The sequence below is a fragment of the Melanaphis sacchari genome, unplaced genomic scaffold (genome assembly GCF_002803265.2).
Source record: "Melanaphis sacchari strain LSU unplaced genomic scaffold, SCAv2.0 Contig9_pilon_pilon, whole genome shotgun sequence".
In the NCBI taxonomy this organism is placed as follows: Eukaryota; Metazoa; Arthropoda; class Insecta; order Hemiptera; family Aphididae; genus Melanaphis; species Melanaphis sacchari.
In genome coordinates, this window is record NW_020271711.1 from 433,086 (window position 1) to 460,582 (window position 27,497).

Below are 27,497 nucleotides of genomic sequence, written 5' to 3' on the forward strand. Positions count from 1 at the left end.
TTGTATGAAAAAAAAAAAGTAGAATAAAAACACTTTATATATATAAAACTCACTTAAATATTTTTCTGATATACTATTATACATTAATTATTTTAAAATTAAGAATACTAATAAAAGTAATAAATATACTATTATTATATGTAATAAACTTTTAGATATGAAATTCTTAAAAAAAAATATGACCTTTATTTATATGGATAAATGTTAATTTCTTTTTGTATTTTTCTTTTTCTTTTTATAGATTTTCAGTTTTTAGCCTATAATTTGAAATTTTAACTTAAATATCATAGTCTTAAAAAATGTGTTCATTGTATTATTTACTTACAATCAAAAGTATCAATATTTATTTAACTCTTTTATCTTATAATATAAGAGAGTTATAATAATTTATTTTAAAGCAATGTACAGTTTTTGAAGTGTTATATTTTTCTTAGAAAACTGTCACTTCAAAAAAATATTTTACCAATCAAAAGTTCTGAAGTTTTCTTAATTTAAAAAAATATTCATATCATATTATAATATGAAATTAATTTGTATAGTTTAAAACGTTTATATGAAAAAGTATAATTATTGACTATTCCATGTAAGAAAAACGTATTGAGTAAAGTATATAAGTTAGATAATAGGCTTATTTTTTGTCTGTGTCAAAAAAAAATTAAAACAAACAAAATGATCATATTTAGCAGATTCTTAGGTATTGAGCTATTAGAATTGAATACTTACTGTGATAAATATTTAATAATATTAGATTAAACCATACGTTTAAATAATACAAGATTAAAAGAGGATTTCTATTATTAAAATAGTTGTAATTAATGTGCCATTAACAACATAAAATAAGCTTGGTTACCAATTATATATCAGTAACATTTTCACGTATTTATAAATATAAGTACTGTAGACCTTAACATAATTAGGAATATAAAATAAAACTTTAAATTTAAAATATATTTGTAAGTTTAAATAATTACATAGAACATTGTTTTGATAATCCTTCATTACTATGTTTTGTATTTTATACATTGTATTCAATTTTCTGTTCAAGTTTTGCAATAATTGTTTACCCACTCGTTTTCTTTAATAAATAATTCGACTATTTCTTTTAAAGCCAAATTTGGAATGAGTTGATTGACAGTCAAAGGTTGGTGAGACACAGGATCAAAATTCCCTATATTCTACAGTCAAAAGTTAAATATATTAGTAAACAGTAAAATTATTAATTGTTATTTGTAAAATTTAAAATAATTTTTAAGTGTGTGTGTGTTTACACTTGAACTTTTTGTTAATAAATTTTAAAATTGGCCAATATTTAAGTCATTTTATCATAAAATACAATTTATTTACCATTAAGTGTTCTTCAATGTCCTTGCGATCATAACTTAAGCCACATGGAGTGATAACAGGATTTTTTAAAATACCATAACCTATGTTTCCACACAAATATTTGGGTAACTCACGTTTCTAATAAAAAAATTCATTGAAATGTAACAATATTTTAGTAAACAGCAAGCCAATTATATTTAATAAACTATCTATAATATATCAATATTAGTATATCTATTACCGTATTACCTTTAATCGGTCATCATTCATAACAAAAATTATTTTAAGGTCAGCAGCAAATCTATCCTACAAATTGAATAAAAAAATTAATCAAAAATTAACAAGTATAATTTAGTTACTAAACCAACATTTTTATTTTGTATAATGACTAAATCTTCAATCATATGATCATCTGTTGATTGTATGTCTCTGAATTGACGAATCAAGTCATCCTTCAGTAGTTTTTGCAAGTATGACTTAAATTAAATATCATTTTTTACCTTAATTGTTGATAATAAATTTAAAATTATTAAAATAAAAAGTTTAAGAGCAATATTTATTTACCAAAAGAGTTGTTTGTTGATTCTGTCTCTCTTCATTTTGTTTCTCTTGTTTCAATCTATAAACTTTTCGAAGTTGACTTGTTATTTCATCGCCATAGATAATTTTCTTTTCTTTTATTAAAGTATGGGCTTAATATAAAAACAAATCACAAATCAAATTGAATGCTATAAAAATAATTAGCCATATATTTGATACCTTTCAGTAATTTTTTTATGGCTTCATCATATTCTCTCATTTCAATTAGTGATAATCCCTGATAAAAATATCCTTTTTCAATATTTGGGTTAATTTCTAGTGCACGACGACAATCTCTGTACATTTTATCCCAATTTTTTATTTTAAAATAGCACAAAGCACGATTGGTGAAATACTTCGGAACCTCTGGGTTTTTTAACTAGACATAAAACAGTTTTAGCAAAACAAATAATGAATACAAAATAACTAACTTTACGCTTACAATGGCTAAACTAAAACACCGAATAGCATCTTCATATTGTTTGTTTTTGAACAAGCGATTTCCTTCTTCTTTAAGGTTTTCATCAGTTTCATTACTGATATTGCTCCAAGTATTCATTTTAGAAAATAAATACTGCTAGCAATATTTTAAAATAATATTAGTCTTATAATCCTTGTACATAGTTACCAAACACGCTCTACAAAAACAAAACTTTATGAATATTTGTTTCTCTATTTCTATTAATCATTGTAAATAATATTATCTATGCCATATGTGATTAGTATGTAATAAACTACCATTGATTAAAGGTAAATATTAATATTTAATATTAGATAATATATAATATTTTTAATCATTAATCAATGATACTACTAATAAAATTGTTATTTATACAGTCATTATTGTTTTTTACAATATCTATATTAAAATGCACTATGGCTATAGTCAGATTGCTATAATTACTATACTTTGATAGAATCATATTAACATTTTTCTTTTTATAATGTAAAAGTATAATCTAATATCTAATATCTACAATATTAGTATCTACAAATGCATGTGTATGGCTTAGCGTGTTGTATGACGAGAGAGGATCTTTGGAGGCTATAAAATGGATACGTGACAAAGATTTACTACGTAAATTCTCATTCGTGAACCATGGTAATTATTATACAGATGATGACTGTGATGACAAGCTACACGGCTGTCGATTTAAAACCAGAATATATGTGCCAATTGTAATATCATTAAAACTTATAGCAGAGTGCCACAAACGTCTGGATGCAATTTTTACGCGGTATCGTCTGTTCATACACACACACATATATATATATATATGTAAATTAAATAACTAAATTCTAAGCTTATCAAACGGATCCAAAGCTTTGTGAGAGATTGTTATTATTACAATGTATTTATCACTTAAAAAATAAATAATAGATAGACATGATTGTATATTTTTATATTTTTGTTAAAACATTATTTTATTAATTATATAATATTAGGTTTATTCAATAAGGGACTTTCCCGGTGGGCTGCTGCTCGTATAAAATATGTATTTATTAATATTATTATTTTGAAATCATAAATTAAAATATTATCTAATAGGTATCAAGTATGTAATATTATTATTAAACGTAAAACCCCAGATTTCTGATTATTTTAATAAGAAAAATTGAACGCATTTATGATGATGGCAATCGAAAAAAATGTTTTATTTAGTATTGATAATGATGATATTATTATTAGGTATGTTAAAAACTAAAAGTAATTTATCAAATAATAATGTTTCTTGTTAAAATCAAATTGATTGTAATTTAAATTATATTGGTAGGTACACAATAATTACTGAAGTAAATACAAATAATATACAATAGTTATTTTATTTTGTTTTATATCAATTAGTAAAATGTTAATAAATTTAAAAGCTCAATTGTGTTTACAAAAAAAATATATATATATATTAATATATTGTAATGATATACACATTCTGATGCATCATTATTTATCATTTATTTAATTACCTTTAGTTCTAAGAAAATAAATAGAATAGATAATAGACAATATTTTTAGCTGTATAAACATAAATTAACTAAAAATATATTAATATTCATTAAATTACTTTAAATTTAAGGAAATGAACAGAACAATATCTTTACAGCTGTATAATCATAAATTGACAAAAATTATATTATTATTAATTAAATTACCTAAGATTTAAGAAAATGAATAGAATAGTATTTTTACAGCTGTACAAACACACATTATTTAGTAAAATAATAATGACACACGATAGTCGATATTAGGTAAATACACTGATACACATACACACACACGATGAATAATGCCGTAATCCGCAAATTCGAATACGATTAAAGGCGGCATATTATCAACATCTATAAAGATCGATACGACAATCAACACTCGGTCGCTCACCCAACATCATTTAAAAAATTGTACCGTTTTTCTATGCATTTGTTTTATAAGTAAAATAAATTTAACTAATTATAATTATAGGTATCTCTCAATTGTTGAGTACATCATTTCAACATACCTTTTACTCTTTTGGTCTTCAATATCTACCAAGTCAAGTCTTGCAAGACACAGCTTTGGATCACAAGTTCTTCGAAAGATAAGTGAAGAATCTTTATAATAAATATTCTCCATACATTACTCCACTGGGGAAGAAAAAATGAGATTTTAAATATACACGACCATGGATCGAAATGATCGAATACTTACTAAAACCAGTATTATAAAAATTTAGTATTCAATTTATATTCATATATGTAAATGTAACTCTATTCAAATTTAACTCGAAAATTGTATTTCAGAAATTAAACGAAGAAAAGGCTAGTCTGTGGAAAATTATATAATTTATTTATTTGTTTATATGTTTTAAAGCTAAAAGCATATTAAGTTTCTAAATAAATACCAAATTTAACAGTAAACTGTTAACCTATAGGTAGTTGGTACCTAAAGTGATTTCAAAGAATATACTATACATTTTATTTTATAAATTTTAAAAATTAATATCACTTAATTAGTTACTGTCTGTGAGTCATAATATAGATAGGTAATCATAAAAAGCTAAAATATATAATATTTTTTTAGGAGTATGATTATAGACTGTAGAAGCTCAATTGCGGCAGGGTAGTAATATATTGATATAGTGTATCTATGCAACTATTATAATTATAAATAAAAAATATTTTTATATGTCGAGTACATTTAAGCGTATACTCACAAAAAAAATTACGACTACCTATATCAGTATATCACTGTTTATACCTACTTATTAATAAAAATCTAAACTTGTAATATATAAGAATTAAGAATACATCCTGATAAACAAAGGCTGTCGACCGTCTCGGCCTTAAAATCATTTCTGTATATAATAACTTATCATTGAATTCAAATTTAACACATTTATTACATGTAAATAAATGTAAAAGAATGGCTATTAGTCGATGAAATAGCATAAGTGTTTATGTATGATTTACTATACAGCAGAGCGACTTCCCGGTTTTTTCAATAAAAAATATATGAGATCATTCCATTAATTCCTCCATTTTGGTGGAGGTGTGAAATGTTCTCGCCTCCACGTTGTTGGTGTAATCGTACAAAATAATAATAATAATAATAATACAAACAGTATTCCGGTGTAGTGTAGTGCAGTGCATGTTAGTGTAGGACAAATCGCTGTTTTTCTGCCCCAAATAACCAGGGTCCCATACAGTTGCGTCACCGGCGCTGTATTCCTACTGAGCTGGCAGGCATCACACACAACACATACACACACACACACACACACACACACACACACACACACACACACACACACACACCCATACACATGTACTGACCCACACGGACATTATATATATAACATATCACAATAAGAACCGTCTGAAGATAATATAAAATGAGTATATATAAATATATCATATACATATATTATAAACGTAGTATAGGTAGGTTAGTAGATATATTAAAATATGCGTTATTAACAAATTACAGTTAACATCAAATTATAAATAATAACATCCTGATATCATATGATATTTTTAAAGCATTATGAAAAGTTAAATTAACAAAACATATTAGTTTAGTTACTACCAATATTGCAATTATTAACTTTGTAGAGACATTTTTACAATGTTACAATAAATATAAAATAAATACTATTAATCATTGAACAAACTTTTTATGTTCTGAGTGAAATGCATCATAACATTTCACTGATGGCTTAAATAACTATGTTAAACTCGAGAAGTCTAATTCATAAACCACCATACATTCACCTACTTATTAAGTTTACTAGGATCTATGCAATTTTTTGGGTTCTCCATAATTTAAATTGTTTGTGTAGGTACTTATATAATGAATATTCGATGAAGGGATTTAACTTGTATTAGCTACTGTAATAAATACACATCTACCCAATTTTGGGTCAGGAACAGTTTTTTTTGGTATTCATACAAAAAGCCACTCCTGCTATTTTTTGAAGATCAAAATGCTTCAATTTTTAATAATTTGAATAATAATAAAAAACGGAGATTTTGTTGTTATTTCTTTTCTTCCTCGAATTTATTATTATCCAAAATTGTACAGTTTTTACAGTTAAGTATATACAGGTATTAGGTAATAAACTATTAGAATAATTTATTTATGTTATTACCAGGGCTCGAAAGTTGTAAAAATTGCATATTCTTCATTTATAGCAGACTAAGCTAGAAATCTAAACTGTACAATGAAGAGTTAAAAATTGAAAATTTTTCATTTTCAAAAGAAAATCTTTCTCAACCTGTATATTTTAATTAATATTGAATATAAAGCTCAAAAATTATCAATAAAGGTATTTATCGTGATTTCAAAAATATTGAAAAAATATTTTTAATTATATGTTCAGTTCAATAAGATATCAAAATGTTAACCAGTTATAATTTTTTCAGTTTTAAACAGTTTTTATGTATATTATTATTTTATTAATTTATCAACAACATTTGATGTAATCTTTTCTTTTGGAATTTAGAATAATTTTTTTTTTTTATACAACTTTTAATGCGTATTTTGTAAGTTTTTCTTGCATATTGGCATACATGTTTTTTATTACTAAATTTAAAACATACAAAACAATGATTTTTTATTACAACAAAAATGTGATCAATCAGAATGACTATAAGAATAATAGTCATTACAATTTATCACACTACTACTTAACAATTCAAGAAGTATCTATGAAAATTAATAATTTTAATATAAATGATACAAAATAAAATCAAACTATATTTTTTAATATTTTTTAAAATATGCTATGTACATTTGGCTATATAGTTATATGTATTTAATTTTCTATTTGTCTAGTATGATATTACAATTTTAAATATACCTATGAAAAATTGTAGTTTTAAATAAATTAAATCATACCTTCATTCTGTACATATTTAAGGTAAATAATTAATATTAAAGAATTTAAAATTATAGCCATTAAAGATGTTGTATATTATTATTATTACTTATAACATATTTGCTTAATGAAAGGGTGGAAAATAGATTATTTTCAAACTGCATCATAGTAAAAATAATAAAACCTACTTGCATCTATTTATGTATAATACTTCAACGTTTACATAATAATAATAATAATTAAATACATTACACGTGTTTTATATCAGATATATCACTTCTTTAAGGGGTCTTAATTCTTCTAGTTATTTTATAACTATTTTGGCCAATTTTTGAAATCAATTCTATAACATTAATTTAGTTAGACTACTACAATAACATTTAGCATTATCAAATCCAATTTTATTTGATTTTTTTCTTCTAATATTAATTATAAATTAAAAACAACTACATACTTAAAGTTGATTAGCTGATGTATTCAATGTTAGTCTTAAAAAATGTATGTAAATAGTGAATTAAAAATGTTCTTATATTCAAAAATCATTCTTATAAAATACTGTTTTAAATTCTGAATGGAGGAAATAAAATATTACATGAAAAATGAAAATAATATTCCTAATTAAATGTTAAATACTATACCAAAAATTATTGTTCTCATAAATTTTGTTTTTGATTTTTAAATAAAGTAGGTATTGAATTTCAAATTTAGATACAATTTTAATCATTTTTTGTTATGAGTTATAACATTTTTTCTTAAAGAATCTGTAGGTATTTTAAATTTCATAGATTCGCATATCTTATACACTATTATCATGTATTATGTATATTCAAGTGTCATAAAAAAACCCAATGATTTCTCTATAGCTAGAACAAATCAATCATTTAAATCATTATTATACCTACCTAAAAAGTAAGTACCTGTTGGCTGTTTTCTACCTAGTTATTCTTACTATATTGTATATTATACACATAAAACAAATTCCATGTACTGTACTAATGTACTTAATTAATTTAATTTAATTTTTCTTGAATAAATACCTACACAACTATTTAAAAAACTAAAACCATTTTATCCGTATATGTTCAAGTGGAGGTATTACTATGGATAAGTAAAGGTTTTAAAATTGTTTATCAACAGGTATACCTAATATTGGATTATATTAAAATATACTTTAATTTGGATATTTTTCTACAGTTCTCAAGGATGAAGTATGTATGCATCTATACAGTCTAACTTGAAAGACCAGTATGATAGTATCATCTACACCTGTGGCAAATCAATTTATTTTAATGATATTTTTTTCATCAATAACAAAAATTCAATTTGATGACAGTTCATAAAATAATCTTAAAATGTTTGAGAAAATAATTATACAACTAGTTGTTTAAATATAATATAAAATAATTATTTTAAAATTTTAAAGACTAAATTGTATCAAAATGTTTTTTGAAATTTTTATAATGATTACTGTTGAAAAAAAAAATATCTTTACTGACTCACTTCGAAAATTTTAAGATACCTATTTTATATATTATTATGTACTTAGGTACTCTATAATGATAATACGGAAGTATTTGGACAAACTGTGTATTATGATATAATAATTCACGACAAAAAATAATAATTATATTTTATATTTCTAGTAAACTGTAGTCTAATTCCAGTAATTCCACACTATAGCCGCACTATAGTCCATATTTTTCATATTACATTATATATATTTGAATATCAAACTTTTACCGCCAAATAGATACGGTATACAACATCGGCCTTCTAAATTGTTAGCCCGGTCCAGTGTAGGTAACCTCTTATCACCTTGAACACACGCTAAAATGTTGTTGTCAACAATACCTCATTTTTTGAGCATTTAGTCGAATGAATGCTGTAGCCAGTTTAGCGTTTTGAAGTTAAATCTTTGTGCCTTTTGACTTTTCGTTGACGTTACGTTCATTTTTATATTGCTGTTTTAGCAGATGACTGCTCGTTGATAATTTTATAACGGTGAAAACAAATACTATACCTAACTTAAAAAATGGCAGCTAGACGGACAGGACAACTGACCGAAGATTTATCGCACGTCGAGTTCGAGACTAGTGAAGATGTCGAAGTACTTACGACATTCGATAATATGAAGCTTCGGGAAGACTTGGTTCGTGGAATATACTCATACGGTAAGTAGTTTATTACCATTCATGGTCATTACGCATTAACATTTAACACCGTTGTGTAATGCTATTGTTGTTCTTTTAGGTTTTGAACGTCCATCAGCGATCCAACAAAGAGCCATTAAGCCTATGATCAAAGGGCGCGATGTCATTGCTCAGGCTCAATCAGGAACGGGTAAAACAGCCACATTTTCTATTGCGATGTTACAATCTATAGACAGCCAGTTAAGAGATACACAAGTGTTATGTTTATCGCCAACTCGAGAGCTCGCTGTACAAATCCAAAAGGTACATGATCACATGCTTTTTTTACCTAAATATTTTATCTGTTCGTACAGCTTTCTACTATCATAGGGTTTTACCCAATAATTTATTATCAAAATAGATAATTGAGACTCGCATGCTAAATAAAATAGTTAATTATGCAATAAAACTATGATAAATTAGTACTTTCCTATTGAAACTACAATGATTATTGTGACTACTGCCCAAGACTACATTCTATATCAGGATTACCAAAAGTTTTTTCAATACATTGTATTTAATTGTTAGTTAAAAGTAGTTTTGCAGTCTTGCATTAATTATGATGTAATCACTTCAAGATTCAAAATTGATTTATTTTATTTGTATTTATTAAATATTATTAATCCCTATTTAAAACTAAAGTAGCAGTAAGACTGCATTTAATATTTATACTAACATATTAGGCATTTTATACATAATATTATAACATTACATCATAATTTAATTTATTATCTTAATAAAACTTAACTTTTTAACATATTATTTTAAGTATGTAAAATATTATATAAAAAACTAAGAATAATTTATCAAAAAAAATAAAAAAATAAGTCAGTCTATTATAATAAGATAGTAGCAAATTTTGGTAACCTGAATTACAAGATTGTGATGTTTCTCGAAATAAGTTATCATTTAACAGAAAATTACAGTTAAATTAATAATAAGTAACTTAAAATATCCAAATTATCATTAATTATAGAGAAACATTTTAAAATTTTAAAAATGGTTATTTATAAAAATCAAAATTACATACATTTAATGTAATTTAAGTCTTAAATGACAATCTTACTTTGAAATAAATCTATAATGATTTGAATAGATTCTTAAACTGTTGTTTAAACAGATATCACTGGTTTTAGAATAAAATCTATTAATGTAATATGATGTTGCATATTGTCACCCCTCCCTCCCATTCATTTCTAGTGTAGGTTATACAAAATAAAAAAATAATTATCTATATTAATATAATGTGATTTCCAGACATAACTAATAAAATTTGCTATCTTAATTAAAATTACTATCAACATTTAATATGATCTTTGATACAATTGAAATATTATAGTTAGAATGCAGATTTGTTTGTTTTTTCATATATTTTTTTAATGTAGAAATTTAGGTAGATGTAAGAAATGTCAACAATTTGTTTAAAAGAGAATGTTTTTTTTTTGTATAGATATATACTTTTAATAATTTTACATATTTATATTTTATAGAAAAGTAATTTTTCTTTTTATGCATGAAAAGAATATTTAATTTTGAAAAAGCATATTTAAATGTATTTCTTAGAAGATTGAAAAGTATAAATGTATACCACACTTGTACTTTTTGCTTATATTTTTTCAATTTGTTTTTTGCATTAATGAATGATCTGGAAATTAATAAAATGACCTAACTGAGTTTGTTATAGAAGATAATATTTTAAAATATTATTTTTTAAATGTTGATAGTTTATGTATTAATATATAATTTGTAATAATTATGTGCATTGATATAGAAATTATTTTGTGGAATATATATATTTTAACTTTGAGCAAAACAATTAATGTATGGATCTTATAATAATTAAATAATATATATTTTTATGTATGTGTATTCCATTTATAGTAAAAAAATAAAGCTTTGATTTTTTTGTTGGAAGATTAACTTAATAGATTAAGTTAATATTATAGAAAGGCTAATCAAAAAATTTCTTGTATTTAAAAAAATAATATTGTCAAACAGGATTTTTCATGCAAAACTAGTTTTTGACAAATACATTTTGTTTTTGGTGTTACTAAATAATAAATAACCTTAAATAATTTAATTTTTCACTAAATATTTTTATTAGCATTTTTTATACATGATAACATTTTCAAAATATTCTGTTGGTTTTTGAGCTATTTTTAATATTTCTTCTATAAATGTCTATAAAAAAATGTTCACTGTACAACACTTAATAAATGTTATTGTTGGGTTTTTCATAAATTATTCATACACCGATTAAAAATTTACTAAAATATAAAGTCATAAAATGTTTTTAAAAGTATTTAGAGTTAGAATTTTGAAAAATTCATTAAAATTGTGAAAATATAGATATTATTTGTAGTTACAAGTTTTTAATTTTCATATCTAAAATTTGAATTTTGTACATAAGATTACTCATAAATAATCAGTGGTAGAACCAAAAAATCTAGAAAAATATATGAATTTGATTTTATTTTTTTTATAAATATTGAATTTCAAATTTAGATAAAATTAATTTGATGTCTAAACAAAAAGTAATGATTCTAGTTATTTTATTATAATTCAAAAATAAATTTTTTGGGATATGAAACTTTCACCTGTATATAATTTGTTATATTTTATGTACATCATGATATTTTTTAAACAATTTGATTAATTTTATGTTATTGCCTATTTATAATTTATATCATATTATTAGTTGAATAAATTACTATAGTAACCAACGGCTCTACATATTTATATGGTTATAGGCCAACAGAGAATTTCTTCTTAGAATTGTTCTTCGTTTACAATCAATTAATTTTAATTTAATATTTTCATTTTAACGACCCACTCAATGACAAATTACACTCAACTTTTGTATAGTAAAGCAGTTACCTACTTTCTCCCTATTTTTTTGATTTTGATATAAATGATTATTTTTTGATTATTGTTCTTAATAAATAATAATATTTAATTCTATTCATTTATATGACATGACATACAATATAAAACTTTATTGTTTTTTTTTTTTATTATTTCAAATTAAAAAAAAAAAGTAATTTGTCTAGTTTGAAATAATTATTTAATTTAAAGTAAAACTTAATTAATATATTTCAGGTAGTTTTGGCGTTGGGCGATTATCTTAATGTTCAGTGCCATGCGTGCATTGGTGGTACTAATCTCGGAGAAGACTTAAGAAAATTGGATTTTGGGCAACATATTGTTTCTGGTACTCCTGGACGTGTGTTTGGTATGTAATAAGAATTTTAATCATGAGTTATTTTTAATATATTAAAATTTTTTAACAGATATGATTAGACGTAAAGCATTGCGTACTCGTAATATTAAGACGTTGGTGTTGGATGAAGCTGATGAAATGTTAAACAAAGGATTTAAAGAACAAATATATGATGTTTATCGTTTCTTGCCACCTGCTACTCAAGTATGATTTGATTATTATTGAGCACAATAATATAGTTTTTTATTTAGTATTTTTGTACTATCCACATAATTTTAACCTAATTTATTTTTATTTTATAACTATGAAGTTATTATTACTTAAACTATAATGTTCTTGTAAAATTAAGTCCTACTTTAAAATTTATAATTAATTATTAATTATTACTAATAAAATATTTTTATAATTTTATTTATTTTATAGGTTATTCTAATATCAGCCACTTTACCACACGAAATATTAGAAATGACAAACAAATTTATGACTGATCCAATCAGAATCTTAGTGAAACGGTTAGTATACTTGATTATATTTGTTAGTATATTTGATTAAAAATATGTTGATTTAAGTTTTTAATTAATCAATTTATTATGTAGTGATGAATTGACACTTGAAGGAATTAAACAGTTCTTTGTAGCAGTTGAACGTGAAGAATGGAAATTTGATACCTTATGTGACTTGTATGATACACTAACTATAACTCAAGCAGTTATTTTTTGCAGTACTAAGAGGAAGGTTAGTCATCAGTAATTAAACTAATTATAATTAACGAGTAACATTGAATTCAATTGTCTAGGTTGATTGGTTGACAGAAAAAATGAGGGAGTCAAATTTTACTGTAAGTTCAATGCATGGAGACATGCCTCAAAAAGAAAGGGATGCTATTATGAAAGAATTTCGTGCTGGACAAACGTAAGTGATTCAAAAATTACAGTATTTTGAGAGAAGCTGTTTGATATTTTTCTAATTTATTGCTATTATGTATATATAGGCGAGTTTTGATTACAACAGATATTTGGGCTCGTGGAATAGATGTACAACAAGTTTCTTTGGTTATAAATTATGATTTACCAAACAACCGTGAATTGTATATACACAGGTAAATTATATTAGTTGTTAACTAATAATATAAAATATAATTAATATTTATAATACAATTTTTTTTACCAGTGTATTCTTTCCCTGTATTACTTTTTTAATTGTTCTATAACATAATTTATTAGTTATAATCTGTTAAGCAATGAAGTAACAATCGTTTTAATTGTAGAATTGGCCGTTCTGGAAGATTTGGTCGCAAAGGTGTGGCAATAAATTTTGTTAAAAGTGATGACATAAGGATTTTACGTGATATTGAACAATATTACTCCACACAAATTGATGAAATGCCGATGAATGGTAAAGCATATAGTTACTATACTCTAGATTATGAAATATCGTCTAACATTAATTTAAAAAATAATAAACACTAACAGTTAATAATTTTATATGCATAACTTTGGACTGTACCTTTAGTTTTTATTTATCATAAAAATCATATTAACTATAGTATATATTGAAACTTTCAATAATAATTATTGTTATAATTTAAACTAAAATTTTGCTTTTATTTTTAGTTGCTGATTTGATATGAAGACATGGAAAAAATACCATAAGAACTTTTTCAAAAATATTAAAACTTAAATTATATTATAACTAAATATTCACTAAAGAAAACATTTTTGTATTTTAATTTTTAGCACGTATTATAATATGTAGTATGTACTTATTATTTTCCTGATGTACATTTTTCATAATTATAATTTGCATTGTAATACATAATCATTTTGCATTGTTTAAACTCTTGTGGAATAAAAATATTTTCACTAATTATTAGAAAGAATAAAATTATTTAAATAAAACATTTGTTATGTTTTCAGTAAATATAAAAACAATCACTTTGAATGACATTAGATATGGAGTATAAATAATACTTTGAACATTAAAAGATTTTTTTACTTTCTTAATCAACAAAAAATAAAAGTAACTTAATATTGATGACATCATTACTCAATGTATAACTAACATTTTTATTTTATTTTTTAAGATTCAGAAGTTTAAAATACATAAAAGTCCTTTTAAATTAAATATTTAAGTTTAAGAAACTTCATATTTAATAACTTAATCATCTATGAATTTATTTTATAAGTAAATATTTTTAGTCAGTAAAAAAAAAAAATTAACTAACTAACTAGTATTTTTAATTATTCTTACTAAGATTAAACTATTTAAGTTTTATTTTTTTTAAATCGTTACTTTAACTTTGATGTTGATAACATCATACCTTTAAGCCAACCATAATTATACCAAAACATGACATAGATTAGTTTCATGATGTGTAGATTTCAAATCTGTAACCTTATATTTCATATATTTAAATATTTGAAATTTTTTAGTCTATTATAATTATATTTTCTAAATTTAGTAGCATATTCTCCAGTTAGATGACATATTCTTATATATAAGTGTGTAGTTTTCATCTTAGTTGAATTGGTGATAGAGCGATATTTTTAGATTTATAAAAATATATAGTTGGATCATCAAATGTCTTAAATTTTAAAATGATTCTATATACTCCAAATATTTAATATACTTATTTATTTTAAATTAATTTATGAAAAACTGTATTTATGTTATGTAAAATTGCCTATAATTTTTTTTTCAATTTTTAATGAAAAAATTTCAAATCCTTTTTTTAAAATACACATAATATATTTTGCTATTGTTAGTTTCTTTATTTTGCAATTTTTCATATACTTTGAAAATATATTTCATAGATTTTAAGGTATAATTTTATTAATTTTGGTCATCAACATTTGTGTTCTATTTATTATATTATGTATTGATATCTATATTGTTTTCTTTATAATCTAATATAATAATACTTAGTAAATAGTAATTTTTTACTCTGATATTAAAAATAGTGTGGCGCAATGTTTGGCCTCAGTCAATAATGTGTTTTGAGATCAAGTATCGCCGCTAGCTTTCAGATGGTCACCCATTTGAGTTCTTAATGATGAATTCATGGTGTGCACACATACATACACGTATTCCAACATTACTAAATGAACCTTACAAGCAAAAAAAAACTTAACACAACAAAAAAAAAAAAACCTGTTTCTATACACAGCTAATGGTCTTAGTGCCAGGCTTAATAACATCAATAATAATAATAATTAATAATAATAATAAAAGTAAGAATAGTAAAATGTGTAACTAAGTGGTTAAACAGACCCACTAAATGGCAAATCAATTATTATGTGGTAAAAACATTTAAGATTTGATCAAAAGATTGAAAAAAATTAGTCTTATAATTTTAGTTTTTAGTTTAGCTTGATTTGTTTTTTATACTTTGGTTGGGTGCTTAAAATATGATATATTTCTTATCAGTGCTGTAAAATATTTGAGTAATTGAATTCATTGCTTTTATACTTTTTCTAATATAAATAAGTTAGGAAAATAATAATTTTTCATATTTATTGAAAAACTGGAAAATTTACCAGCCACAATTTCAAAACACAAACTATTTATTTAAACATTCACAACAATTTATTATACATCAAAATTTAAAGCAGCAATATGATTTTGAAGAATGTACAATATTTAATTTGCTAATTTTAGTATTATACCCAATATCTGTAAAATCAATGAAATGATAAAATTAATTGTATATTCAATTTTTTTTTTTATAGAAGCGCTAAAACAATAATCAATAAGAACACTAATTAAATATAATATATTTATATGGCTTGGATAGATTTTATAGTTTTCTTGATATTACCAAGTATTAACTATTACAATGATTTTTATATTGGTATTTATACATAGACATAATATTTTGTGTATATCTTTCTTTATTAAGCTATATATAGGGCTGTTAAGAATATTTTTAAATACTTATTTATCCACAATATTTGAGTAAAAAACATGAAAAAAAATATTTCAAATAATTTTTTAGATACTTAATTTTTTGTTTTACTATTAAAATTAATTGTATTTAAATGTTTAAATGGGTATTGCATTTTATGTTATCATAACTTACAAAAATATGTTAACTAATGTTCTCAAAATTGTTTATAAATAAGAATTGTAATAAAATATAAATAGTCAATATTTTACTCTTTAAAAAATTGTAAAAATTGTAATGAAGTATTCAATTAACGTTTTATCAATTGGTTATAATATAATACATCAAAAACGTAGAAGAATTGACTATGATATTAGAATAATTTATGCAAATAAAAATATTGGTTAAAGATTTATTAGCTGTTCAAGGTTTTTGATTGAGTGAAAAATTAGTTATTGGAATTTAAAGAATAAAATCAAAAAAAAAGTAGATGTTCAAATTCAACAATTAACCATACTTCATTGTTGCGAATAATTTTAAGACTCATAATATTTTATTATAATTAAGAAATCTATTTAATTGATATTCTCTTTGCCCTGTGAGTTGCTATCATAATCAAAACATCAATCAAGAATCGATCTAACTACTTCGGTCTAACGCACACTATCTACCCATATTGTACCAATACGAGAAATACAATGTACGGAATACAGATACGCACTGTCAATAATTTATGATAGTTATTAGTTATTACTTATTAGGTACAGTATCGGATTTAATTACTGTGCTGCTCTAAGCATAAAAAAAAATTTTTGACTTTTTAGGTATTTAAATAATTTTAATTTATACTTTTATAAAAACTTTTGTTATTTTTGAAACCGTCAAATTATAATATAGTATAGAAATAATAAGAATTAGGTATATTGGTAAAACGTACATGTTATTGACCATTTTTCTCAAATATTACAAACTATAAATATGAAATAAAAATATAGTATTAATACACGAGTACATGACCCATGTAAGTATTATATATTATGTATGGTTGTATGGACGTATGTTACAAATATATTATATTTATACCTAATGAAATGTGTGCTAATAAAAAAGAAAAGCTATACCGTGGAATATTATATTTTTTTAAGAATGTTAATAATGTAGGTACCTCTATCTAGATTAATAATTTTTTAATTTATACACTTAATGGTTTTTAGTGTTATTTTTGAGCTTCAAAATCGTTAACTACATCATCGAAATCAATTTTGTTTACTAATTCTGTCTCTATTGTTAATAAACTCAATAATTTAAATATATTCTCATTCATATTGGACGTTAAATAGTTCTTGATGCGTTTTAATAAAGAAAATAATAAAGATAGATAACTAAAAATAATATAATTACCTATTTCATTGAATAGATACAAAGAAAATAATCAAAGTGGCTTCACGCGGAGTCAGTTTCGAATAACATATTGATTAATGATTACCTATCTAATCTTTATTACGAAAATATAATTTAAATATGAAATATGACAAAAATTGAAAAATACCGTAATTTTAGGCGGCGGTGACTATGTTGGTGATACTGGAAGGCTCCTATAATTTTTTATCTACAATTTTAATTGTATTTCAATCAAATTTGACATGTTCTGAGTTCTGACAGTTTAAAATATGAGCAAGGTTTGTTACGTATAATATGTTTCCAAATTTTTACAAATTTGTAAGAGAAAAAATATCATTACGAGTTACGACGCAAATTTACTGTCCCCAAAATATTGCCGCTGTAAGCATGTGCTTACTTTGTTTATTGGGAAATACGCCACGGATTAGGTAAGTACTTACAACCATAATGATATTTACGTTATATACTTTAATATTTATTTTATCATAAGTTTTTTCAAATTTCAATCCGTTTGAATTATTATACTTTTTGTATTATTTTACGCGATAGAAATGATTTATTCTAATAAATATAACGATAAAAAACGGGGACAGCGTAAGCCGCTTTGCTAGTTTGGGTTTATCCATCAAAATGGCCTATATTATATAAATATATAATACATATTTTTCCTTTATCTAATTATTATCAGTTTTACTTTAAAATCACGTGTTGTGCAATTAAAAAATGTTTCATTTTATTATAGGTTGACTGCCCGATTGGTATAATAATAGGTAGATTAATGATTTGCAAACATATACAAATTTAATTCATAAATTAAATCAGTCACTAACATTTACCTCACTGATTTTTTTTCAAATTATTCGTGTTGATTTTTTTTTTTATATTGGACTACCTATCTATACTATCAAGATATTTTGTATACACCTATTTATTCAGCTATGAAATAAAATAAAACTATTACAAAAGATATGTTTTTATTAAATATTATAGATTAAAATGTATGATTGTATTTTAATTTAATAAATTATATTGAAAGGATGTAAAACTTGCATGTCGATAATTTTCTTTTGGAATTTAACAGCTGTTGTTTAATTTTTATCAATTTATTATTTTAATAATATATATTCTATTTGGTTGGTATGTAATATTGTAACACAAGCTAGTAACGATACAAAATTTAACAATAACGATAAATAAATTCCATGTAGGTAGTCGAGTTAACGCACGCTTTTCCGTTGTTGTATAGTGTGTATCCCTACAAGCCACAATAGTCCGTCAAACTTGCGGTTTAATAAAACTTTTCAGTTATAATACTGTATGACTGCATAGACTCATAGACTATAGTAATCAAAAAAGCTAAGGGAAGAAGTTATTTACACATTATATTAAAATACGTAGTGCCGGCAAACAATAATAACATTATAAAAACTAGAAAAATCACTGCTGTTTAATAGTAGATGTCTATTGTATACCTCGTCATTGGGAAAGTCGCGATGTAATAGATGTATTTAATTTGAAATCAATTACAAATCATTTCATATGAAGACATGAAGTGCAACGGTTCCGAGTGAAGATCGTCTTATAATTTCACAAGCTGTTAATAAAACATAATAACTTAAATCATACTGACGACGTAGGTATCGCAGAATCGCGATATGAATAGATTTATGATGGTATAAATAGCTTAAAATCAGTTTAAATTTTTTTAAGAATGGCAATGTGTATAGTAGAAAGTACTATAATATACTCATAATGACAAAGTGTCATAAAAAGTCCCTATGTATAGCCCATAATAATATTGTTTAAAGTATCCAAAATCATTATTTTTCGTTCAAATATTTAATTTCGTTAAAATTTTAACATAAAAGATTTATAAAAAATAAACTGCCAAAATCTCATCATAAAAAATTATTTCGTAGAAAAATGATAAATATTACTTTTTATCCTCTATTTTTCGTTAATTTTGATTTAGCAATTAAGTACAAAAGATTTTCTATTTAAATCAATACACTTCTGATATTAATATAGTAGTATACTTACTTCTATATTATACACAATGGCAAAGTATATAGACAACAAATAAAATAAACGAAATTTCTATCGCGGATTAAAAAATAATGATACACTGCAATTATTTAAAATTATTATTCAAAAACATTTTTTGAACTTAAGTTATGATTTTTCTTAAACGACCTTAAAAAAAAAAAATAAAAACAATAAAAACGATACGAAATGTGACATGGAAAAACGTACAGGTTGTTCAACACTTACCACAATTTCTAAGTACTTTTAGAAAAATAAACATAAAAATTGGCCTTCAATTATCTGTTTATTTAATAAAATGCGAATCTAATCCTTGTTCAACTAACGTTGATGTCTGAAATGACTCGATTTTTTATCATTGGTGGATTGTTCTATACGTTAGTAAAACGAATGACGCGTGGAAAATAATTCGAAATATCTCGGTCGAGCCCACAGCGGCTAACCGATGTGGTCCGATGTATGACCGTTCGTGGGTCGTAACCATCAGGGTCCCATGCAGACGATTGCGCGTAAAACTTTGCAATCCACTACAAAATATACGCGACAGTGCAATACTAAAACAGTGATGTGAGCACAACATCGCGTAGTACGTAACAATACTTCGTACTATTCAGTATATTATATTCTGCAGTACATTGCAGGGGTTGGCAATTGAATTCTATGGAGGTCCAGATAATTTGAAATAAAAATTCCGAAGGCCAGTAAAACTAAAGTGCTAATTATTAATAATATTGTTGTGTTATCGTGACCATTATTGTAAACAGCGATAAACGATTAACGCCATCGTAATCTCCAGAGAATACATCATGAAAACAGATCAAATATTTATTAGGCGCGGAAAATCGATATTAAAAAAATAAAAATATTTTTGGCGGTCCAGTTATTTTCACTCCATTGGCTGGCGGCTGTCCTTTGCCGACCCTTGGCGTATATATTGTATATAGCGATTGTCGATTGTTCTGAATACATTTTTTTTGCTTTCGAGAATACTAAAACTAATATGTACGAAGCAAAAAATTCGAAATCGTCCAATAGTTTATAGTTATTAATTAATGGCAAATAGGTGTAAATTTGACATATTTTTTTACCCACTCTTTATTATCGCGTAAATTATCAAAGTAATCGATCATAATATAATATCAAACGGTTGGATGCTGTATGGAATATGGTCAAGTATATAGATCGTTACTTCTCAACGATTTTGAAAATATGCATTTTCCGTCCAAGACCCCCTCGGAACCTAGCCCTAAGCTTAAATAATTATTTTTTTTGTTTATTTGAGGTAAATGAATTAACGCGGTAATACCTATAATCCTTATGTCAGCGTTCTCAAAAAAATTGCGGTGAGATCTTGCTATATTCTTGTTCGAAATGGTCTTACAAAAACGATAATAATAATTATATATATATTTAAAACAATATTCTCGTGGTCGAAATCTATTCTATTATTGTTCAAAATTATTCAGCGCTATGCACAGTAGACCGCAGAGTGTATTAATTTCGTTTTTTTCCGAAGTACCAGACCGATGGAGGTTGCGAAATCGCGCCGTGGTCACATTATTATGGTTATGGTGGTTTTCGTCGCGAGTCAAATGTACTAGGAGTTCATGCCGCTAGCGTCTCGCTCGACTGAGACATGACGCGCCACTTCGACCCACATATTATTATTATTATTATTATTCCGGTCGAAAAATGTGACTTATGTTTCTTTCGGTATCAACAGTATCAGACTGGTATCACAACACGAAAGTTAAAAGGTTCAATCCATGGTCAAGTCAAAAGAGACCTCTACAAGTATCTTCTATTTATTATTCGATAATATTATAATATAATATCAGAATTATTCGGCTAATAGGCGAGCGCAGGCTTCTTTTTTAGAAATTTTACTTAAAATTCAAGTTTAAATACAAAATAAAAAAAATAAAACTTAAAATAGTTAAAATCAGTTATATCATATAGGTATAACTTATATAGGAAAAATTTTCTATTGATCAATATTTATTATTTAGACTTAATAAAAGAAAATATTTCATTATTTGAACAATTATACACTACAGGCATGCGGTAAACTTACACAATTATTTTTAAAAATCAACATTCTTTATATCTACATCATCATATTTAAATAAAATTGCATTTTAAATATATAAGATAAAGAGATACAATAAACTGAACAGAAAAGTATTTATTATTATATCTGCACTTGCAGGTAAGATATTTTTTAAATTTTTATGATTTGAATTATTTTTTGTGAAACGGACATTGTAATATAATATAGCATTGATGTAACTCAAAAGCAAATAACTGTAAATACTTAAAATTCTCACCAAATATTTATATTATTATATTTTTATTTATGATAAAATTATTAAAATATTTCAAATATTTTTGAACTATTTATAGGCTACGAAATTTTAATTTTTTAATTTTTTTTTCTTATAAATAACGATTAAAATTTTTTTTTTTGGGTAGAAATGCTTAAAAAATTAATACAATAAAGCTCCTCATAAGTTATTAATTTTTTAAATAAAAAATATTTAAAATCAAAAGTGACAATTTTTTTATAAGCGTTTAAAATTTAAATTTTCACCAAATTTGGGAAAATTATTAAATTATTTTGTAGTTTTAATACCTAATATTTAAAAATTTAATACAGCGTTCTCAGTTGTTCAACCTATGTGTAAAAAAATAAATACTATTGGAAATCAAATGAAACTAATGAAAATTTCAAGTTTAAATATTTACAACATTTAATATTCACCCATAAAATTTTTATTTTTTCTTAAGAAATTTTTGATATTTTATTATATTTATATAAAAAAGCAATAGATATTTGAAATTTTTGTTAAATGTATATACATATCTGAAAAAAAGTATTAAAAATATAAAAGCATACATTTTTTTTTATATGGATTTGAAGTGAAAATTTTGACAACATTTATTGAACTCACAAAAACTTACAAACCATTTTGTAGATAAAAATGTTTGTATCTAAATTTTGAAAATAAAATACAAGATTCCTCATCAGTATTAAATTGGAACAACATAATCTAAAAAAATATAAGATAATTATTTTTTTTAGACATTTTAATTTCCAAATTAGATGAAATCATATATTTAAGCGATAAATAACAGTATATTAATTTTTCGTTATGACTTAAAAACATTATTTGAGGGAACTTAAGTTTTCATATATAATATATTAATATGAATTTTACTATATGCAATAACATTTTTAATTTATTTTAAAATATTATCTATTTATAAATACTATGAATCTATTTTTACTGTTTTATGGCGTTATTTTGAGTATATAAGTAATCGTATATGGTATAATATATACTATGATAATTAAACATTAATAATAAAATAAATACAATATTTTCAAAAAACATTTTATAAACTTATTTTAATACTAAAAGTAAAATAAACGACCTTAATTGAAATGTATATCAAAAAAATATATTATGAAATATACTTTTGAATACAAGCTGATAGATCGTTTTGGCTCAGAATTGTTTTTTGTAAACAATGATATACCATTGAATTCAAATTTAATAGACCTTTAATAATGACCTACTCAACATCTAATTTACAACAGAATAATATTTACTTACTTAACTTTTTTTTTCAAATAATTTGATTGGAAAAAAGGGAAAAGAAGTGTTGAATGTATCTAATCATTGAAAAGGAAGTCACTGTGCAACATATGTTAAATTTAAATTCAATGATAATAATATTTTACCTTATGGTAAATTATACAAATAAAAATTTATACGAAAAACGATTCTTATTAAAAACAATCTGTCAATAATTGGTTTGATGATAAATCCTTATTTTACGCGTAAATATTCAATTTTATCAAAATTAAAATTTAACGGCTTAGAACGTATTTTTGAAGATTTAAGCTCATTTTTTTTTTTTTACTTTTACGATAAAATCTTATATGCAATTTTTATTAAATTTTTAAGCCCGAGTTTTAAATAATAATATTTTTACTAATTTTTTAGTATAAAATGATTTATACTTCTCATTATTTTGATAAATTTTGTCCAAATAATAACCTTAAATGCTTACAAATAAATATTGTAATATGTATTTTTGATATTTTTAATTACATTTTACGTAAATTTTATTCTATTCAATATGATGTGTTATAGTTATAAAAGTAAATCATTATACGTTAAACTTAAAAATTTAAAATTAGGTACAAATGAATACAATTAATAATTCTCAGGCACTTTCCATGGTCTAACAACATCAACTTTGGACACTATCCAGGCAGATAATTTATTTTCTTTATTTTTCACTTTAAAAACCATCTTATATTTTCCATGAAAGTAAACTTTGTGTAAAATATTGTCTTGCATTGTTTTTATATCAAATCCTGTCGATATAAAAGTCCCCTACAAATATTCAATGCCTTATTTTAGTTTATAAGTTATAGGCATAATATGATATATTATGTTATATATTAGAGTAGCGTTTCTTATACTGTGTTCCATGGAACCCCGGAGTTAAGTAATTCTTTAAATACTTTCAAGAAAATTACTTTAAAATATCTAACTAAAGATTAGTAGCGACTAGTGGGGAAAAAAAAATGTTTGTATAATTTTCATCAGTAGAGTCCAATATTAAGAATATTTATATTAATAAAGTGTGTGTGTGTGTGTGTGTGTGTGCTGTGTATATATGTGTATATAGCATTTATAGCATAACATATTAATACATTTTTTATTTCATTATCCCAACAAAAGATTCTTAAAATAAAATTTGAATTTACAATTATTTTAGTATTTGCTTATTAGTTGTTAACTATTTTTGCAATTCTTTGATAGAAAGGTTTTCTTACTAATTATTCATTAAGTAGAATTATATTATTAGTTGGTAGCTGTGAGTCTTATAAGATGGTTACGACCATTCAAATTTATTATTGGTGTCTTACAAATTTACAATAATATAGCTATTATATTTAAAATCATCGCACAAGTTCAATCAAAATATATCATATGTCTAATATTACTTTTATAAACATTGAATATTACAATATTCATAGCAATGGATAAGCTAATTTTGAATTTAATGATAAATCAGTGTAAATGAAAAGCGATTTAAAGTGAAAATGGTATTGTAAACACTCAACCTAAATGGCCAAGATAATTTACTATGTAATGCTTATATGAATATTAAAGTAAATTTAGCTATTAATAATGCGGCATAAACTATTTAGATGCATTCGTTTAAAATTAATTTAAATATTGTATACAAGTTTAATAAAATCTAATAACATTCGTAATGTTATCAAATTCCAATGATTTTTTGTTACGTTTGAGAGCATATTAAACTTAACCTTACCTTGTCAGCTGAAATTTTACAAAACAATTTATTCACAATGATTCATGCACGAGTGAAGTCCTTAAATTACGTATAAGAAGTATTTATTTGATTGATTTTATATATGTAATCATTTAATTTAATTCATATCGTTATCTCATATTTTAATAGTTTTTACATATTTTACCTACACCTATATTTACATTATTATTTCATAACATTACTAAAATAGAAATTTTTAGAAGGTATTGCTTATTCAAATATATATTATATCAAAAGAAAATAATTTGTTGATACTCAAATAATTTAAATCTATAAGATAAGGTATGCACAGCTATATATTTTTATTTTATATTTCGATACAGTAAACTAAACTTTGATTAAGTTTTTACGCATCACATAAAATGAGATTATTATTTCTCATCAATATTACTCGCACATTTTGTTTATTTTAAACAATTTATTGAATCTTGAAAAGTTATGATAAAAGTATAATGAATTAGCATTTGTTATTTAAAATATAATTTAAGTAATTATGTGTGAATAAAATGGACCCAAAAACCGAGGAGGTACCGTATCTGTGATTTGGTCAGTTATAATCGCAGATATATCTACTCAATTATCTATAAGTACTATAGTGATATGCCGCGACTATATTTGGGAGACTATTTCTATTCCGAAAAATAATTAAAATGGCATCATCATGACAAATATATTTATTTTTATACTTAAGATATTTTTATTTTTCAAACATTTTTTGTTATTTGCTATTATTCAAAGAATATTGAGCGTAGAAACTTTAAACATTCCACTATTACCACTATTAGGTACCTCAATTTATTTGTGTAAGGTTGTTTTTTTTTTTTTGTTGGTATAACTCAAGAGCAAATAACCGTATAAATATTTGAAACTTTCACCAGATATATATGTATATATATTATTAGCATTTAGCACCTTAAAAGATAAATTGTTTTCAAAATATTTTGACTTTTTTGAGCTAGTTGTAGACATAAAAATTTTTTTTCAATTATTGTCAATATAAAGTTTTCACTTATTTGAAAAGCTTGAAAATTTAATGTAAGGTCCTTTATACATTTTTCATATGTCAATTTAAAAGTATTTATAATACATTGACAAAATATTTTTTTATAATTATTACATGTTAAAATTTTGACAAATAATATCAATATATCGCAAAAATTTTCAAATTATTTTACAGTTAAAAACGTTTATAATTTTAAGTATTGAATATGTAAACATTAAAATGTAATATAATTTTAGTTATTTTCAAAACCCCTGCAGAGCAATAACAGTTTTAAAATGTTTGAATATATTTTAAAATTTATTACGACCAAAAAATGTTTTTAAAACATATCTATTTGTAGTTTCTAAAATCAAATTGCAACTTACAAAATATTTTTGGAATATTCTGCATGAAAAAAATAAATATTTTAAATACTTTTTTAAAATGTGTTTTTGTCGAGTATAGGAGTTATAGTGTTATATCGTACATACCTATTACGGATATACAGGAGTGGCTTAAAAATAAATATTTATGACCAGGGAGTATTACAAAACATTAAAACCTTTTATATTTATAGTGTATGTTTGATAAACAAATTCAGTTCGCAGCACTATTCTGAGACATGAAAATGTTACACATGCTCTGCAGTTTTTTATCAGAAGTGTTTTTCGTTACACTGATTTATTATTCAATTCAAATTAAACATCAAAACAAATCCACCTGCAATCGAAATATTCCATGTACTAGAATTATTGTGTTCCTGGCTTTTTTTTCATATAGTTTATTAACATATTATAATATAGTACGACAAATGCACAATATCTATAATATGTTTAACAATATAATATGGAGTAAATAAGTCAATAAGTGTATTAGTATTTGATAATATATATTATATATTACATTTGTCTATTAGCTTTTTAAGTTTAAAAAAAAAATGCAATATCATTAATTAAACAACATTATAATAAAATATAGTATTTATAACCAATAGACGTAGGTAATAGTGGTAGTACCTATGGAATTTTATAATCACTAATAATTATAATGCTCTGTATAATACGTATTATTATGTTTGTTACCGCACGTCGCCTGAAATGTTGCCGGCTGTTGTATTCGTCGAGCCGCGGTCGTCGTGTCTTCATGGGAT

At 23.8% G+C, this 27,497-nt stretch overlaps 2 protein-coding genes across 2 annotated transcripts; one reads left to right on the top strand and one right to left on the bottom strand.

Moving 5' to 3' along the window:
- Positions 1-987: 987 nt before the first annotated feature.
- LOC112603242 (E3 ubiquitin-protein ligase CHIP-like) lies at positions 988-27,497 on the bottom strand. The gene is made up of 8 exons (XM_025351736.1): positions 27,430-27,497; positions 2,345-2,540; positions 2,083-2,281; positions 1,888-2,015; positions 1,692-1,799; positions 1,573-1,629; positions 1,345-1,461; positions 988-1,175 (listed from the first exon to the last, which is right to left on the bottom strand). Exons 2-8 carry the CDS (start codon positions 2,459-2,461, stop codon positions 1,041-1,043), a joined length of 861 nt encoding a protein of 286 aa, XP_025207521.1. The 5' UTR covers positions 2,462-2,540; positions 27,430-27,497; the 3' UTR covers positions 988-1,040.
- LOC112603241 (eukaryotic initiation factor 4A-III) lies at positions 9,095-14,299 on the top strand. Its single transcript, XM_025351735.1, has 10 exons — positions 9,095-9,424; positions 9,504-9,706; positions 12,542-12,674; positions 12,733-12,866; positions 13,086-13,174; positions 13,259-13,397; positions 13,459-13,574; positions 13,654-13,761; positions 13,930-14,057; positions 14,276-14,299. Exons 1-10 carry the CDS (start codon positions 9,286-9,288, stop codon positions 14,290-14,292), a joined length of 1,206 nt encoding a protein of 401 aa, XP_025207520.1. The 5' UTR covers positions 9,095-9,285; the 3' UTR covers positions 14,293-14,299.